The sequence below is a fragment of the Ipomoea triloba genome, chromosome 2, assembly GCF_003576645.1.
Source record: "Ipomoea triloba cultivar NCNSP0323 chromosome 2, ASM357664v1".
Classification (NCBI taxonomy): domain Eukaryota; kingdom Viridiplantae; phylum Streptophyta; class Magnoliopsida; order Solanales; family Convolvulaceae; genus Ipomoea; species Ipomoea triloba.
The window spans coordinates 4365848-4384607 of record NC_044917.1 but is presented as its reverse complement, the minus strand read 5'-3'; the positions used below and the strand labels follow the sequence as shown (position 1 = coordinate 4384607).

Below are 18760 nucleotides of genomic sequence, written 5' to 3'. Positions count from 1 at the left end.
AAATATATTATTTAAAATTTTCATATACTCAAAATAAAATTTAGATCTCACCCAAACCGACACCCACCTGTAATGAATAGGACAAGGTGAATTTAACAATAATGTAGCTATACATGCATACTGAAAACGGAAAATAAAAATATCATTATGTCATTAATCATTATATAAGTGTTTCCATGATCTTATATTTGTCCATAAAAGGTGAATTCTCCCATCCTAGGAGTCTCATATTCGAATCATAGCTTGACAAAATGGTGAAGTGATAAACTATGGCCACTTAACCTTCTATTAAGTAGGAAGATCAGTGCACTTTATATTGTGTGTATATTCTATACTGTGATTGTCAGAGATTGATGTTGTATCCTTACTTATAATCTACTACACAAGTATCAACTGAACTGAGGCTGGTGTGTCCATGATTTTATATTTGTATTCCACAATGTAGCATAACATGATTACATGTTCAAAGCTTTTGGATACCATTGTACTTCCAGTAAAAAAGGGCTGGAAATTAGCAGGATCGGGCCAAAACAGGCCTAGTCGGAGCGGCATAATGGGTTTTGACTTTTGGCCTACGATTTACGATTGGGCTAAAATAAGGCTCCTTTTCATTCTTTTTGTTTTTCTTTTCCTATTGCAATTTTGGGCAAATTATTCTGTGGAGTGGAAGTGCTGTGTGTATCATAATAAAAAGTACATTTTAATATATTAAAAGTATATTATTCGTATACTGAATATACATTATACAAAATAATATACTTTTAGTACTTAAATAATGTATTTTCTCTTAATATAATATATATTTTTAATATACTGAAAATACATTATTTGATAGTATGGTGCAATTGCCAAAAATTACTTCTATTAATACATTTAAAAAAAATTACTCTGGTAAATGGTGCATCATGATAAACAATTTTGAGTAAGCTTTTCTCCGAGTATGAGTTGAACTTTGTATACTCAACCTAAGTTAAATTTGAATTAATTTAATTTAACAGTAATAGCTAAAGGCCTTATGGTTGAACAATATAGTTGTAGCTTTTCAAATAAGAGGTCTCAAGTTCAAACCCTAAATTATATAATGTACTTGTGGCCCAAGTCCGCCCGCACTCGCTCCGAGAGGCACAAGAATTGTCCCAAGGGAAATCGTCACTTGTGGGAATCGAACTCGGAGAGCTCACTTTCCACTTGAGCTACCCCATTGGGTTAAAATTTGGCCACTCTTATGAAAATCATGTTTAGAAAAGTTGTGTGCTTAAAGAAGCTAGCCTAAAATCAACAGTATAGTAGATCTTTAGGAATATGTTTACCAAAATGTCTAAATTTACTAAATTTATATAGCAAATCTTCAAGAATCTCTTTACCGTCAGCATTCTTCTTCCCTCTTGAAACTCTTTCTTACAAACTCCTAAATAAGTTACGAATTTATATATTTTAATTTGCCCTTTGATTGCTAGACCATAAAACTATCCGTATTATTTCTTTTTCAATACATTTGGAGTAAGGAAAGGATAAATAATATAACACAATTTACCTTTATGTCTATTATTTCTTTTTATTAATTATGTTATGTTTCAAATCACGCAGAGTAGTGTGAATTGAGACAAATTAAAAGAACTCGTTTTGATGAGAACAATTAAGACATAAGAAATGTGGCTCGTTTTATGTTTCATCATCTTATGTATTTTTTTACTACTACAATTTGTTTTGTAATTTGCAAATTTGATATTTTTACATTATTGTATATTGTTCTGTGGAGTAATAAATATGTTTTGACAATTAGATAGATAATAAGTAAATAAATATGTTTAGGAAATTAGATAGATTTTGTTAATTATTAGAAATAAAGAGTTTCATAATAAAATACATAATAATTTAGAAAGTAATCAATATTTTGCAAGAAAGGACCTGATCAATATTACATTTTTACTTTTTTTTTTTTAAATAATGTGACCTCTTCTCCTTCATCGCTGGTGTATAGCATTTATAGAGTGGCGGTGCATCAAATATTAACCCATTTGGAAAGCATATTAAAGCAGCAAAGTGGAACATCCCATCCGCTTTTGCAGTATAAACCAAGTTTTTTGATGAACTGGAATTTTGACTTCATCTAGAAGTCATTTTACTGTTGAAATTTTTTCAATTATATTCAACATCTTGACGTGTTGTGCTTCTTGACCCCAAAAAAAAAAAATCAAACTAAACAATTAGGGATTTATAATATCACAATTATTATTAAAACGAAAAAAGAAAGAATTGCAATTTTATGATTGCTGGCATTTCTTTTTCAATATCCTACTCGTGTATCATGCACGTATATAAGCTACATTTTTTATTTTCATTTTTAAATTTACATGTGTATATATTAGTATATTACTTGGTAGTTGGTAATTGGTAGGATGCTAGTTGACTTTCGTAGGTATCATAGTTGACTTAATTGGGACTTGGTAAGGATGGACCAACTATATGTTAATCCAATCCAAATATATATTTGCAGCAGTTACAAATTTCAATTCACTAATATTAACTTTTTGACAATGTTATTCTCATGCATTCATTCATCAAGTTAATAACAAAGTGTTTTATTCTCTTCATCTTAATCCTTCAATCAGTTAACCACTTGAAGTGAAAAACACTCTGATCCATTGCAATTTCTCCCAAGCAGACTGGGAACCATTAAACACCACCCATACTTCAATTTTCTCCACTGTACAACTACCTATATTATATGTAAAATTCCCGAGCCAATCCCCTTCAGAACCTCAAAGAAAATCCCCACATAATAGGTGAAGATAATAAGTATTTTATTAATACTAGGCATATGAAGATGAGTTGGAGATGAACATAAACAATTACTCCATATCTTTATCCACTAATTAATGGATAAGAAAAGTATTCCCAATACTCAGCACCATCCATTAATATCTAATTTCATGTCCAATCAGAATTGTATCTTATTTAAGTCGTCAATAATTTATAACTAAATTAGGTATAAAATTAAAAATTAGACTCAATTATTAAACAAGTACTATGAAAAGAAGTCTATGTATACAGGGTTAGTTAACAAAAGTAATCACATCTTTGATCTTTCCTTCCTATAAAACATAGACTTTCTCAAGTCCTATGAAATTTGCATTACTCTCCACTTATAGCGATAGCTCGTATCTGCGCCGTCAGTTTTCCGGTAAATCTTCAAGGCATGAAGTTCTTGTCGGAACTCGGAGCTTGTTGGGGCGGCGCTACGATAACGCCACCGCCGCAGACGCGGACTGCCGACAACCTCCAGCAACCGGAGACGGCCGCCGGGAGTCAGAACCGCGCCGCCACGAGGCATGAGTCACGCAGGCAGGTACGAAGCATAAACGCAACGAACGTAGTAGCCAACTGGAAACCGGAATTGCATGACATCAGCGAAGAAAAGGTGTTGTCTGATTCTGATTTGGAAGGGAGAATTCACGGCGTTGCAGGTCGGACGGTTAAGAAATCGTCGGCGAAAATCAAACCTAGTTCTACGTCGACTAAGGTTTCAATGCTCGGCGAGGGTTTCCGGTATTTAATATTTCTTTTTTAGTACTCTTAATTCTGTTATAATACAGTATTTGTTTATAATTACTTTTTCAATCTACTGAAACACAATGAATCAACACGACCACCAGTTTTTGGCATAAATTTGAAGGATATAATTTAATTATAACTAATTTATTTATAAATGCCTAATAAATTTATCTATTGAATAACAATTTTTGTGGGTACGTGTTGTGAATTGCAGGAAATCATATCGAATTGCCATGAATGGTTTCGTTCCATCGCCATACATGATATGAATTGTATTGGATGCACATCAGTAGTCTTTTGCTATTATATATTCAGCTTATATGTATATGGATCTTTGAACACTTAACAGCCTCTCCTTTTGTGACCTTTACTTTTATTGTAAACTGCAATATTTGGGAATGAAGAGATTGAGTTGGAGTTGACAAGCCAAGTTTTTTATTATTGTGAATGCAAAAATATTCTATCTGAATTTAGCAAAAAAGTTTACTGAATATTTGTGTTGCTTCCACCAAGTAATTTTAAACATCATTAAGAGGGTCGGGACGGATGTATTTGATGGAAAAGAAAATTAATTATATTTAATTTGGTTCTTAAGATTTTCTTCAATTTTTTGTTAAATCTCTAATATATCATTGTTGTATATAAATATCAAAAAAATTTGCTCAACAACAAATAATTGAAAGTTTAATAAATTACTTGTAAATTAATAAAATCATATACACAAAAATTTCAAGTCGTTTTCAAAAATAAAAAATAAAAAATTTCAAGTCTGAACAAATTTTCCCGGTAAGCAATGTTGTAATCCCATTTTTTATATTTAGTAGGTTCTCACTTTCGGGGGGAATTCTCACTTACTGGGAAAGAATCTTACCTTCCATTGAAATAGACTCTCATTGACCCAAACTTTCCTAAGTCAAGTCAAATATTACACCAAAAGTAAGAAAGTTCTCCTGGCTAACGATAGTATTCCTTAATAAAACATTGTGTACAACTTTGCTAGTTTATCCTATGTAATTTGTTTTTGAATGACGAGTAAAACAAGCACTCACTACACAAGGGTGTTCAATAAGTAAACCCCGTATTTTGACCCAGTAGAACCAATTTTCCTTAACCCAGCAATTGTACACATATTTAAATAAGATACCATTGAAGGAGATTCCCATTACACCTAATATGAATCAACAACGAAGTATTATAATAAATAGGTTTCTTATATGTACTGGCATCCTTAATAGTGATGTACTAAACATCCTTAATAGTGAAGTCTTTTTGTAGTTTTTGAGAAATTTTTGTAAGTGTAATTTGGAAAGAAAAAATAGGGAGAATAAAACACATCTGATTTCAAAAAAAAATTAAAAATTAAAAAAAATTGTCAGACAGAGGCGCCCAGTGCACATTGCATGCGCCCGCACACAACTCCTTCATGTTATATACTTCTTCTGTTGCGCAAACACCCAAAATAACAAAAAACAACTCTATTTTTCTCTTTCTTACACTCTTTCCTCCATGTGGCAATTTCAATCTTAAAAACCGTGAATAGTCTTCTGGTATGGATGCTCTAACATGCTCAAACCAAGAAGGCCTATAAGCTACTCATGGAAGTCAATTTTATCATATTTAATTCATCAACTACAGTAGTTGTGACGCTGGCTTATTTCAAAGCCCTAATCGAAGCACATACAAACAGCAAATATAAAATGTTGCAAAAAGGTGGAATATGCTTCTTTGAAGTTACAGTTAACAAGCTACAAGAAACATGTAAAAATTTCATCTTTACAAATCCTTATAATGTTATCAAATTCAAAATTGGCTAGCAACTTACATTCAATTTAAGGCAAAAATGTAATTTCATCAACTGAACCAAAAACAAAATAGCTTCCTGCGTAATAATACCACCAACATTAAGTTAATCCAAGATACTTTAGATGCTAAGTGTATGAGCATATAGAGAGAATTTTAGTCTCTAAGGATGACAGTATACTGAGCCAAAATTTTGAAGCCCCAAAATTACTTTCAAACCAAAATACAAAAGACAAAAATAGCCATCGCCATCCACACTCAAAGATTACCTCTTTTTTGCCTTATCGCCTCAAGCACCAACCCCATCTGCTGTGATAACAAACCCTCAATCTTCACACAAAGTTCAGCCTGTTCTTCCAACAACTTAGTCCACTTCTCCTCAATCTCCTCAGCCTTGGAACTCCCAATCAAATTCAGTTTTTTCTTCAGCATATTTAATGTCTCATGAGAACCCCAGGAATAGTTCTTCTCGATGAAAGAATTAGCCAAATGTGGGTATTTGGAATTAAAATCCCCTTCCTCAGTCTCCACTTCACCATTAACTATGTCTTTGATAACTTGTTTATTTTTGTCCTCAAGAGCTATCTGCTTATCTCTTTCATCAATGGCAATATGTTTATCGCTTTCATCAAGAGCAATCTGTTTATCTGTTTCTTCAACCACAGTTGGATCATCTTTCTCCTCAAGAGCATTCTGTTCAACTCTTTCCTCTTTTTCCTCAAATGCAATCCTCTGCTTCTTCTTCTTCTTCTTTTCAATATCTTCAGCCTTAGCTGCAGTCTTCTTCCTCTTCTTTTCACTTTCTTCTTCATTAGGTATATTCATGTAGTTATCCACTTTAACACTGTTTCTTGACTCACTAATTTTCTTAACTTCAACAGGCTTTTCACTAATTTTCTTTACTTCAACAGGCTTTTCACTAATTTTCTTAGCTTCAACAGTCTTTTCACTAATTTTCTTAGCTTCAACAGGCTTTTCACTAATTTTCCTAACTTCAGCAGGCTTTTTTACCTTCCCATTGGCAGTTTTCACATTCAGTTCAACATTATTACTGATTGCATTCAGATTTTTACCATTAACACTACCCGAAGCAGTACCCCAAATCTGTTTTGAAAGTTCAAACGACATAGAATCATGAGGCTTAGTAAAATCAAGTTCATCTCCTTTCTCAGAAAGAGTAAAGAACTTTTTCTTAAGCCTCCTAAGTTTTTCGCTCATCTGAATCTTAGAAACCTCAATGTGCAATTTATCCTTAATAAAATCATGAAGCTCGGACATATCAGGATAAGCTCCTTTTTGAGCCTGGTAGTCAACCATACCTTGTAGAATAGCAAGCTGATCCTCATCACTCCACAGCCGGTTCGACCCGGCAGAAGTCGCAGACTTCTTCTCCTCCGCATTGGCGTCTCCTTCTCCAGTTTTGCTCCTTTTCTTCTTCGAATCTTTCTCGATGGCCTCCGCGGCTCGCTTTGCCGATGATTTTGATGGAGCGGGAGGCTTCGGGGGAGAAACCGGAGGAAGCTTGGAAGAGAGAATGGGCTTAATGGTGAAGTCGGAGGCGGACGGTGAGGGTAGAGTTGCGTGGGATTCGTCGCACTCAGAAACGGAGTGGTCTTGATTCAAAATTGGAGTTGAAGGCGCCCTTTCTTCCTCTTCTTCGGATTCTGATTCGTACTCCGCTTCAGACTTGTTAACTTCTAGGTCAGATAGTTCTTCTCGCTCAGATTGCTCCTCGTCTTCATCGGTAGAAGACGCAGAGGGAGGCTGGTCTACAAGGCGAATTTTGGATTTAGGAGCCATTGTTTCTCGGAGTGTTGTTCAAGGATGAACTGACGAGACAGGGTTGTGCTTTATGTAGGTTAGGGTTTTAATTTGTGCGGGTGATTGTCTAATTTGGCATTTAAAAAAAAAAAATTACCGCTCTTTGTTCAAAAAAAAAAAAAAATTAAAATTACCGCTCTCAATTTATTTAAAGAGATTTAGTCAAAATTTTAAAATTAATATTTGGTGTTATATACTCCGTACCTCTTTTTTTTCGGTTAAAATTAATATGGATGTTTAAAGTCTCATTCTCTTTATGTAAATGGTATTTTTTGTATAAAAAAGACGAAATTTCTTGTCTTTAACTAGATTTGTGATGGCTCAAGCACCTATTAGGTAGGAGGAGTGTAAATCACTATTTTTAACTGTGAATATTGATTTTTAACACCGGAGAATAAAAGTGTAACATTATGAATTATTAAGGAGCTGAATTTGTTTAAATTATTTTATAGAGACTAAATTTTCAAAAGTGAAACAGTTCGAAGATCAAAAGTATTTCTTTTTAATTTTCTATACAAAGTAATAGTATAATATAACAAATTTTTGAAAGAATTACGGGCTTATGGCCCGGTTCGCTAAAGAAAATATGAATTCTATTATTTGGTTGAGTTTGGAATGGTAACGAATTATAAATATAAAGACAATTACAACCCTACATAATAATAACAACACCAATAATAATAATGGTAATTAAGAAAAGTTGGTGAGGGTATAATTGTCCTATTTGTTTTTCATGAAAAACAAAATACCAAGGGGGCCATGGAAAATGTTTTCCTCATCTTGAGAAAAATGTTTTCTATGAACCAAACAAAGGAAAAGTCACCGATTTTCCTTAAATTCAAGGAAAACATTTTCCACCAAACCGAGCATGCCATTAATGTTATTAAAACTCCACTTGATTCAACGTTAAAGGCCAAAGCCATAATAGAATTACAGATTCCTTTTTGTTTAATATACAGAGATGTATACAGCCAAACCAGGGGAATTTGGGGATAAAATGAAGTACAAGGCCTGGATAATGCTATGCTTACTCTCTTTTCTAAAACAAGCTAGTATGAAAAAGTTACAGGGATGAGGGATAGATCATTCTGCACAACACTACCCTGCTATATCAATTCCCACATTTCTCATTCACCTAAACATTCAACACAGTAAATCAGATGATACACTAAATATGAATGTTGATGTTGGGTTAAGGATTCGATTAATTTACCATCAGGTACCAGCAGTGGAAGATGGTCTATCTGTCACAATGGCTTATAGTCCTTTTGCGCCCGAAAATATTTGTCTTTTGTAGGTTGTAGCACACCATGTATGATTGTAAGCCTATAAACGCACGCTATGTGGAGCAGGAAAACTGATCCTGGTTATGATGAATCAGTGCTCTCGTCATCTGAACTGAAATCATCGTCTACCTTTCGTGCTGTTATTGCTGGAAACAGTCGTTGGCGCATATCAATCAACGACTCCTGTTGTGGTTCTTGGGAGGAAGATGGTGCTATTGCTGGAAATAGTTGTTGGGGCGTATCTGGCAACGACTCCGTTTTTGGTTCTTGGGGGGAAGAAGATGATGGGGTTGATGCTGTTTCCTTTTTTGGAGGCTTTACCTGAGCCTTAGCTTCCTTCTCCTTAGCTTCCTTCTCCACCTCTTTACATACCTTGTCCAACATTACCAAGAAGTCACGAACAATGACAAAGAGACGCAACCCTTCATCCTTTCCTGATTTCCCATGGAAGTAATCCCCGGTGCTCTTCACCAAAGCCATGATCCTTTGCTCTTCTTTGAGCAGCGTTGGGATTTCCCCTTCCGCGTGCTCCAAAAAGCTAGTAAGTGTTATGCCGAACTCATCTCCCTCTAAACTCGACATATCTTTTTTCAGAAAATCCTTAGATTTCAAAAGTGAGTGGCCAAGTTTCGCTACAGTCTGTGTTAGGTTGTCGCCTTCTATGACGGCTGCCTTTTTCACATTCTTAAGTTCATCACCGAGCTGAGAAACAACCTGAAGGCCAAGCTTCCGATGATACTCTACCGAATCATGTGGGGCATCATTTACGAGATCTTCAGTCTTCACACTGGACATACTGTAGCTCTCGTTTAATGTACGAGCAGCTCTTAAGCCTTCGGATCTAATAATTTCTTGAACAACAAAATGTAGGAGCGTGGTCTTGCCATCAGTTCCTTTCACATCCGAGAGTTTCAAGAGAGTATCGAGCTTGATAGCCTGGGCGCCACCACGGTAAGTGCCAGTATTCATTCGGTTCCCAGTTTTCAGAACAGCTTCGAGAAGTTTCAGGAAGAGTCTGCTGTTTTTAAGCTCGTTACACGCCACCTGCAAGGTTTAGTGAGGGATTTGTGAAAAGTTCCTAAACAGAAATAGAACAAAATAGATCAAATATTCAATGGAATAATAACATTTAGGGACTTCAAGGCTAACCTCTAAGGTTGTAAAGGACTCTTTAGTGTAAGCAACTTCTTCCTGAAGAATGCTCATGAACAACAATGATTCCATCCTTTTGAAGGCAAAGGGTATCTCAATAAGGATTTTGAGAAAGCGGTCAGCAATGCCAAGCAGAGCAATGTCCCCAGTATATAACCGAAGTTTAAGTTCCTCATCTGCTGTCGGTGCCATCTTCAACAGAGTTTGAACGAGTTCAGGTGGTAGCTCATTACCTGTGTCAAATTAGGAAAGAATATACAACTAACATTTAGAAAAAAAAAAAAAAAGTAGAATGAAATCAACATCCATAATTAAAGCAAGAAAATCAGTAGCTATGACCTCTATAAACAAAACTAGACCTTAGTAGAACTATCGGTCACTAGTACTTATATGCGGTTAAAAACCAAATTCCGATCAACTTAATTAAGAAACTTGTATATATACTACAGCTTGACCAAGGGGGTTGGGCACTAGTTGACTAATTAGTGTCTCCTTATTGCTATTTGCTAACGGACTATAACTTCAAGTGCAAAGAGAGAACATGGGAAGAGGGCCTACCCTCTTTGAGTGCATCGCAGACTTCCTCTGTTGTCACATTCAAGGCTTTAAGAAGAATAGCTAGGTTTTGTGCCTTCTTAGCGTCAATGATCTGAATAAATTGCGAACTAGCCTTTGGCTCTTTCTTGCGGTCATTTTTGGTTTCTGCTGGAGAATATCCAAATAGTGACTCCATCAGATCCTCATTAAACCTGATCGAATTACAGAACTTCAGGAATTTGCATGGCCAAAAGAGAATCTTCTTTCAAACATATATAGCAAAACAGTAATGTGATCCTTACTGGAACGAGCCCCCTCTTATCTCATGCCAAACCATCGAGGTATTAGGACTTGCATTAACTTTGTCCCAGAAAAATGGCTTTAGTTTGGCTTTCGGAGATTCTCCATTTTCAGTTCCGTCATTCGCAGAATTCGGTCCTTTGTGATTTGGTCCAGGAGGCGGTGCAGACTTCGGTCCACTACCTGGCTTAGGTGGATTAGGAGGAGGGCGAGCTCCCGGAGGAGGAGGGCATTTAGGACCAGGGGGTTTAGGTGCTGGAGGTCCCGTAGGTGCTGGAGGTCCTGTAGGTGCTGGAGGTCCTGTAGGCTCTGGAGGTCCTGTAGGCACCGGAGGTTCTGGAGGTCCTTGTGGTTCTGGTGGTCCCGGTGGCCCTGGTGGTCCTGGTGGAGGAGGACTTGGATTAGCGGGTGGAGGAGGTGCAGATTTTCCCGGGGGAAGTGGTAATGCTGCGTGAGATTTCACAGGTGCAGCTTCTGTAGCTTCGGTAGCCATAGTATTGGTTTCTGATGGTGTTTCGCTTTCAGTTGCAACTGGGAGATCATTATTAGCACTAGGCAAACTCTGGGAATCATTTTCGCCAGGATTTTCTGTGCTCTGAGAGTCGTTTGGAGAATCTAAACAAATGAAGGTAAAAAAAATTAGTTAAATGAGGCTATAAAACGATGTTTGTGAATTGTGATAACATAAAATTCAACCATCATCTTTAACTACCAGCAGCGGAGATATCAGCAGCAGGCTCAACTTTAATGAGAGGTTTTTCATCCCTTGGCCGGTCATTGTCATTCTCATTGTCATTGTCATTCTCATTGTCATCCATTTCCTTGAGAGAGCAAACCAAGAATATAACCACGATGAGAAGTGCTACCGAAGCGACCCCAATAATGGCAACCAAGATAACTGAGCTGTCCTCATTTTTTGAAGAACTACTCGCAACTTTTTTTGTCTTCCGAGCAGCAATTGTTGGTCTTGAAGAATCAGTGGATGATTTTGAAGTCTCGGTCGGTTCTTCTTCAGACTCACTTTTAGACTCTTTTTCTTGGGACTCGGATGAAGAAGGATCAGAGGAGTTAGAGCTATCAGCGGCTTCTTCAGATGATCCTTGATCAGAAACCGATGACACTGCAGCATTTTCTGGAGATGGAGCAGGGCTATGAACTTGAACTTGATCAGACCCTGTATCCTCCACACGCTTGTACTTTTTAAATCTTAGGGATCTCCTTGGCACCCTGGACAAAGTGGAAAGAAACTCTTTGTACTTGTACTTAATCAACCCAGCCCCGGATACATTATCATCTTTGAGAACACCATGTAAAGTCGAATTTTCCATATGAATGTGCTGCTCTCGCTCTTGAGAAAACAAATAGGAAACTGCCACCCATAAACTTCTTTTTGCCAACAAAGTGTAATAAGACTGTATAAAGCTACGATTTCCTTCTGATGGGGTTGGGAAACGAACATCCAAATATGGCCCGTCTTCTGAAATCTCTAAGAATTCTTTCTTACATTGATTACAGAGCTGTGCTGCCTGTATGCAGAGTATATCGATAACGATTTAACCAATTCAGAAGAAGATAAAATCACTAAGAGCTCTGAGTTAATGCAATGTAGACTATCACAACATATTTTCTTTCCATCAAGTATGCAGAAGAAGCACTTTTAGCACCATATTTAGCTTGCATTTCTTGTAACTACAGCAGTTAACTAGCAATCAAACATCACGCAATTGAACTCATAGAGTTATGAGTTTCTCATCCAAGAAAAAGATTGAGTTTTTAACAAAACTGTAAACACAGCCTGGAGTTCACAACAAAGAGATTTAGCTAAGATTCTACTACCATTCATAAATGGGGTTCAATTCATGGTAGCTCTTCTTTCCCAGTTTGAGCTGAACAGTGATTCCCAGAAAGGAAATACTATCAGGAAATGAACAGACCACATTTGCAGCATTGACAATCATAAATATCAACTAAAATATAATGCCACAAGAACAAAACATTGATTTGACCAGTAATATATATAGAGCTAGTCCTCAAAAATCACATACCTTATGTTTGCCTGTCTTTTGAAGATAGAAAGGAGCAGCATTGCCCAAATGGCTGCTCGGAAGCTTCCAATCTGAATCAATGGCTGCCAAAGCTGTAAGAAAAACTACAGAAACGACGACGCAGCGGAGCATTGCCATGCCCATAAATTCCCAAATTTCTCTTACCGTCCATGTTCCCTTCCCCCTCATTTCATTTGACACGCATACTACAACCCTAAAATCATACGTGATACCTTTCTGGGCATTAACCAATTCCAATTCCAAGAAACACCCACTGCCCAGAAATTTCCAGCGAACCCAACTCAAAAATTCTTAAGAAAATTAAACCCAGGGAAAACAAAGATTTCTAAAGATACATTAAAATGTTTATCCTTAACAATACAAAAAGCTGCGTTTTTCTTCAGCCTCCGACGAAATTTAACCAAGAACTTTGGCCTATATTATACACCCAACGTCGCAAAATTCCCACAATGAATATGCATGCAAATGTTTCCCAACAAATCTGCACACAGATACAGATATTAACCCCAACCCAGGCCGTAAAGCCTTTCGAAGGAAGGGGTCGTTGGAAATAATTCAAATTCCTTCTGAACTTTTATCAGAATTTGGAATTGGGAATTTTGCTCGCTGGAATGTATATATTGTTTTCGGAGGCAAAAGAGACAGACACAGACAGGAAGATGACAAAATATACGTGCAGAGAACTTAGGTTGTGATACGAGAGACTATGAGACTTTTTTTTGAGTACTTTAATATCCGGTTTTTCCTTTCAAGCATAAACTCACTATTGGCCCTTGAGTATTTCTCTTTTTCTTTTTTTACAATTTATAAATATGGTTGAATCTAATTTTTTATTTCTAGTTGAAATTTTGATTTTGTTTTTGTTGATTAAATATAACGGTAGTCTTTATGGTATCATTATAGATGAAAAATCAAGGATCAACTTTTTTTTTAAACTATAACATAACTGAATTAATTTTTATTTTTTTTTCCTTCGATCAATGCACCTTTCAATGATAAAATCAAAAACTTTAATTTATCAAGAAACCAATAACGATTTTGTTCTATAAATAAAATGGCACCAAGAAATGAATACATAAACAATTAATGTAATTTTATATACAATGTCTATAACAGCATGTTCTCAAATTAACTTATGTTATTCTCATTCTTCCTAAATTTTCATCTACAAATAAACATATAAATATAAAGATATGTAATAGTATAGTGTGTGATGAAGATATAGAGATTAAACAAAATTTTTTGAAAAAGTACAAATAAGCCATTGAACTATTTGAGAATTAGCAATTAAGTCATCGAACTCGAATAAGCTCCAAATAAGCCACTGAACTTAGGAAAACTTAGCAATTAAACCATCGAACTCCAATAAGCTCCAAATAAGCCACTGAACTCAGGAAAACTAAGCATTTAAGCCACCGAACTCAGGAAAACTAAGTAATTAAGCCACTAAATTGAAAAAAAAATTAACAATTAACATTTTTAACAGGTCATTTGTCTATTCTAGTCACTGGAGACGATTTTTCCAGTGACCGATGAAAACTTCCGACGGCGACGGTCGCAGGAAAAGTTGTCGCCGGTGGTTGGAATAGGCAAATGACCTATAAAAAATGTTAATTGTTATTTTTTTTCGATTTAGTGGCTTAATTGCTTTGTTTTTATGAGTTTAGTGGCTTATTTGGAGCTTATTTGAGTTCGATGGCTTAATTGCTAATTCCCAAATAGTTCGATTGCTTATTTGTACCTTTTCCCTTAAATTTTCAATAGGTGCAAAGGGCGAGTGGATAAAATTAGTTGGCAATATGATTAGGATGGTGAGTTGGATAATTAAATAGAGTTTTTGTATGACGTGTGAGGAAAAAAGGTGAGAATATCTTATATATATTGAAAGACTATTCATATATACGATGTTTACATTTGGACTTTGTCCAACACTTACTTGAGTATGAGTTTCTTTACTAACAAGGAAATAGAGTTTTGAATTACTTGCTAATTTGAAGTAGATGTGATGAGAGAAGTACTAAATTTGCTTTTATAATGGATTGGTTGTGGAAGCACAAGAATCAACATATATGTTTAAAAGTAAATTTGTTTCCCCTCTTGAACTCATCAAATAAGTTTGGATGTGGGTGAATGATTCCTTAAATGCTACAAGCAATTCTACTCTATAAACTTTTGATAATCAGCATGCATGAGGCCAGGTATATATAGTGGGTCGGTGTCTCTTGCTCCTAAATGAAGTAATAAAAACATTACAGAGTATTTTGAAGGTTTTTTTTTTTTTTTTTTTTTTTTTGGGGGAGGTGCTACATATATATAGCTATACTTTGTATAGCTTCTTTATGTTCTCTACTGTTTTTTGTTGTAGTACTAGCTAGTCAAATACAAAGGTGTCTATTTAGAAAATGGTCATCCATACGAGTTAATTGCTTTTTGGGTATTAGTTTGTGTTTGGAAACTCAGAAAATGATTTATAGAAATCATTTTTCGACTTTTCATGTTTAATTTGACAACAAGGAAAATTTAAAGTCAATGAAAAACAATGGGTTGGCCAATGAAAAATAGCTAACATTTTCAGGAAAATGATTTCCCATTTTTCCGTTTGCAGCAGTAGAGCAACCAATCACCCCCTGTTGTCATCGCTATCACCACCACCACCACCCCACTCTCACCCCATCACCCACCACCACCACCATTGTATATTTGAAGTATTTAAAATTAAAATTAATTATGCTAATTTTTCAGAAAATGAAAACACATCCTTAATTGATATTTCTTGTAGTATTTGCTAGCAATATATAGCCAACAACGAGTCATTCTTAATTTTCAATTCAAACTCCACTCCAACACACAACCAATTCTTAGTAGATGGTTGATAGCTCGACAATTAAATTTGTGGCAACAATTACACTTAAAATTATCGAGTCATTCTCTTTACACATCTCAAATAACTATGTTCGCCATAACACCCCCCGCCCCTCCCCTCCCGAGCCACAATCATTATATTGTGGACCATAGTCCATTTGATAAGTGGGATATATCACTAACATAACATTTATTTTAATATACAAAGTATTCATTTTTTTATGTCCTAAAATTTATTTTTATGTATATCACTTAAAAATAAACTTTCAATATATTAAAAATAAATATTAATAACGTCGACCATCAGACTATGATTCATAGTATAATTTGTTCCCTTAGCAATAGAAAAAAAGAGTAGGCGTGTATTCTAGAAGAACACTTTTCTCTAATTGCTAAGGGAACAAACAAGAACAGTAACAAGTCTTTGAAAGTCTTCAATCCAGTAGACTTAGCTTTAATTTTCTACTCTGTACTATTGATCTAAAAATGTTAAATAACCTTGTGCCTATCTTTTGACTTTGTCATCCTATGATTCCTGGCCTGTTTGGTAAATAATCAGCCTATCAGCCAATTTTAGTTTATTGAATCATTATTAGTTGTTTAGTTAATAAACTTTTTGTAACTCTAAAATACTAAAATTTAAAGGCTACTCAAAGCAACCTTTTCAATTAGCTTTTTGAGGAAAAAAATCATACCAAAAAGCTATCAGCTAACAGCTAATCTATAAAATAACTTTTTACAATCAACTAATGTTATTAACAAATCATACCTTCTAACCCAAACAGCCAACCCAATCAGCCAACAGTCATTTACCAAACAGGGCCCATGTGAAATCAAATAAAATATATTATTGCATTTATTTCAATTCTCTTATTTTTTTCATTTTTATTTAGTTTTTTTTTATTTTCTATTTTATAAATGAATAAATATACAAATAAACATATTTTCAATTTTTTAAATTTCTCATTTCTTTTAGAAAAAAAAAATCGGTTAGTAAACTCATACATCTATTGTTCTATGTATTCAATTAATCAATGAAATATGAAATATGGGCAGAGAAGGAGAAATAATAAGATTCATATTTTTTTTCACACAAATAGAATCAATATAAATATATATCATCAATATTAAGAAGAGTAATATCATATGCATTCACTTTTTATTCCGCATTAACATGATATATTATGATTGATTCAAAAAAAAGTCACAATTTTTATTTTTGTTGTAAATATTTATTTTATGGCTATTATCCCACTACACTTTTTATTAGAGTTGGTTATATGCATTATGAACTTATGTATATATAAAGGTGTGCAGTTATCAATAAAAGTTGTGCTTTAGTCTATTCTTTTTATTTTCTCTAGCTATATCTTCTCTGTATTCCCTTGCCCACTTCTGTATCTTCATATGTACTTTACCTTTGACGTATAATACCGGCAATTACGGCGTTACCATCCCGAAAGTCAGAGCTAGAGTAATTTGAAATTCAACAATTTCCTTAATTTTATTTGTATAATCAAATTAAAATAAATGTACTCCCTTGAAACTAACACTTATCATTTTTCTTGTCAAGAATAATTCAAAACAAACCATGTATGGATAATTGCTTGCCGCACCTCCCACGTATTGACTAGGAATAGAATATTGCTTTGTCTCCGTTTACATTTCTTTACACGGCTACCTTTTTTTTTGTTGGTTGCTTTTCAATTCGAACCACTAATTTTAAGTTCACATTAATAAATAATAATTCAGTACATAAATTAAATATAAATCCACTTGATCGCCTCAATTAGAATTTTCTCCTACTAATTACCTTGTTTAGAATATACACAAATCTCTTCGTTTCATTGTCATATAAGATTTGTCTTATTATTACCCGTAAATTTTACGTGTAAGTCTATGCCACATATTAATTGATGTGGGCAAGAAAACGTATTAAAAAAAAAAAAAAAAAAAAAAAAAAAAGAAGAAGAAGAAGAAGAGGATGTCGGCATGCACTTAAAAATGAAATAGCAAAGAAAGTATGATTATAATAATAATTATTATTAAGTTTAAATTAGGAGCTTCTTACACGCCGGTGTCGAACTCCGATCCGCCTCAATCAATGGCAAAAAGGTTATAAGTCGATAGGCAAGGTGTGTATATATATAGGCGGGTAGTATTATATATATAGAAGGCAGTTAACTACATTAATAAAGAAGATAAGAAATGGAGCATAGAAGCAGCTGGTCGTCCGTCATCCTTTATTCAATCGCCATTCTCATAATTTCTTGCGGTTTCTTCTTCCAATCATCTTACGCAGGTAACTTCTTGTTAGTTCAAACATCTAATGGTAGTTCAAATCTGTGACCTGATTTTAATACCACTCGTTAAGATTAAGTGATATTCAAAAGTTATAGCTCGTTGTGAACGCATAACTTTATTTTCTTTTACCTTGTCGCTATATTTTCGATAAACAGAATACTGCACTTGACTCTTCAAGCCTCTGTCTAAACAATTCCCCTAGTCACTGAATATTAAACTTGGTCATTTACCAGTCTCTGTCCAACAATAACAATGTGCTGATGGATCTAATATATCTATATTATCATTCATATCATTCAAACTTTGATCTACTAATATAATCTTGCATTGCATGCAGTGCAAACTTGCTACAGCAAAAGTGTGACCCAGGTTGGCTCTGAAGGTCGGTTCAATACTTTTTTTTTTTAAAATAATTACTCTATTAGCTAATATGTTACACCGTCCAGAAATCTTTACTAACACATGGTTTGTTACGTTGCAGGTGAACGTGTTACTGAATATTACACGAGTTGTAGTACTTCTCATGGATCAGGCCCGGCTCCTTCATCGGGCGGTAACCCACCAACTCCATCTCGTCCAAACGGTCCAATAGTTCCAGCCGCTCCGATACTTCAACCCCCTCCGGTTTTTCAACCTGCTCCATTATTTCCACCCGCTCCAATACTTCGACCCGGTCCGCTTTTTCCATCTCCTCCAGTATTTCAACCCGGTCCAGTATTTCCCCCGCCGACTCCACCATTTCCAGGTGGCAATTAAGCAAATTATATGTGTATCTTGCTTGCATGCATGCAGTGTGGTTGTAATCATGAATATGTATGTTCTGTTTTTTTTTTTTTTTTTTTTTTTTTTTTTTTTTTTTTTAGCTATGGCTTGAAAATTTATGAAATTAAGCCAAATGTTGTTTCGTGGCAGGTCCACTTCATATTATTTACAAAGTTCATAAAGTTTTATGTTCCAAATTTATTATGATTATTACGTGCAAAGTATTTGAAAAATTATTGAACTCTTCAGCTGAAATAACATTTTTATTTTCCTACGTTTTCATGTTCAGAATCTCGGATCATATCCAAACTAAAA

General features: G+C 34.8%; 4 protein-coding genes across 6 annotated transcripts; 2 read left to right on the top strand and 2 right to left on the bottom strand.

Moving 5' to 3' along the window:
• Nucleotides 1–3042: 3042 nt before the first annotated feature.
• On the top strand, nt 3043–3980 carry LOC116011149. The gene is made up of 2 exons (XM_031250671.1): nt 3043–3549; nt 3770–3980. Exons 1-2 carry the CDS (start codon nt 3200–3202, stop codon nt 3822–3824), a joined length of 405 nt encoding a protein of 134 aa, XP_031106531.1. The 5' UTR covers nt 3043–3199; the 3' UTR covers nt 3825–3980.
• Nucleotides 3981–5286: 1306 nt separating this feature from the next.
• Nucleotides 5287–7203, bottom strand: LOC116006524 (STOREKEEPER protein-like). Of its 2 annotated transcripts, XM_031246947.1 has the most exons (2): nt 6340–7203; nt 5287–6309 (listed from the first exon to the last, which is right to left on the bottom strand). In XM_031246947.1, exons 1-2 carry the CDS (start codon nt 7153–7155, stop codon nt 5614–5616), a joined length of 1512 nt encoding a protein of 503 aa, XP_031102807.1. In that variant the 5' UTR covers nt 7156–7203; the 3' UTR covers nt 5287–5613. The 2 variants fall into 2 exon arrangements, with proteins under 2 accessions (XP_031102807.1, XP_031102799.1); XM_031246939.1 differs by having other exon boundaries at nt 5287–7203.
• Nucleotides 7204–8054: 851 nt separating this feature from the next.
• Nucleotides 8055–13141, bottom strand: LOC116009607 (formin-like protein 3). 2 transcript variants are annotated; one of them, XR_004096819.1, is made up of 7 exons: nt 12497–13141; nt 11164–11977; nt 10454–11066; nt 10173–10363; nt 9612–9847; nt 8390–9506; nt 8055–8311 (listed from the first exon to the last, which is right to left on the bottom strand). XR_004096819.1 is itself a non-coding variant. In XM_031248763.1 (6 exons), exons 1-6 carry the CDS (start codon nt 12683–12685, stop codon nt 8544–8546), a joined length of 3006 nt encoding a protein of 1001 aa, XP_031104623.1. In that variant the 5' UTR covers nt 12686–13141; the 3' UTR covers nt 8055–8543. The 2 variants fall into 2 exon arrangements, 1 of the variants encoding a protein (XP_031104623.1); XM_031248763.1 differs by having other exon boundaries at nt 8055–9506.
• Nucleotides 13142–17543: 4402 nt separating this feature from the next.
• LOC116011474 (A-kinase anchor protein 14-like) lies at nt 17544–18493 on the top strand. Its single transcript, XM_031251052.1, has 3 exons — nt 17544–17681; nt 18021–18065; nt 18165–18493. The coding sequence occupies exons 1-3, from the start codon at nt 17588–17590 to the stop codon at nt 18437–18439; spliced, it is 414 nt and encodes a 137-aa protein (XP_031106912.1). The 5' UTR covers nt 17544–17587; the 3' UTR covers nt 18440–18493.
• The last annotated feature ends 267 nt before the right edge of the window (nt 18494–18760 follow it).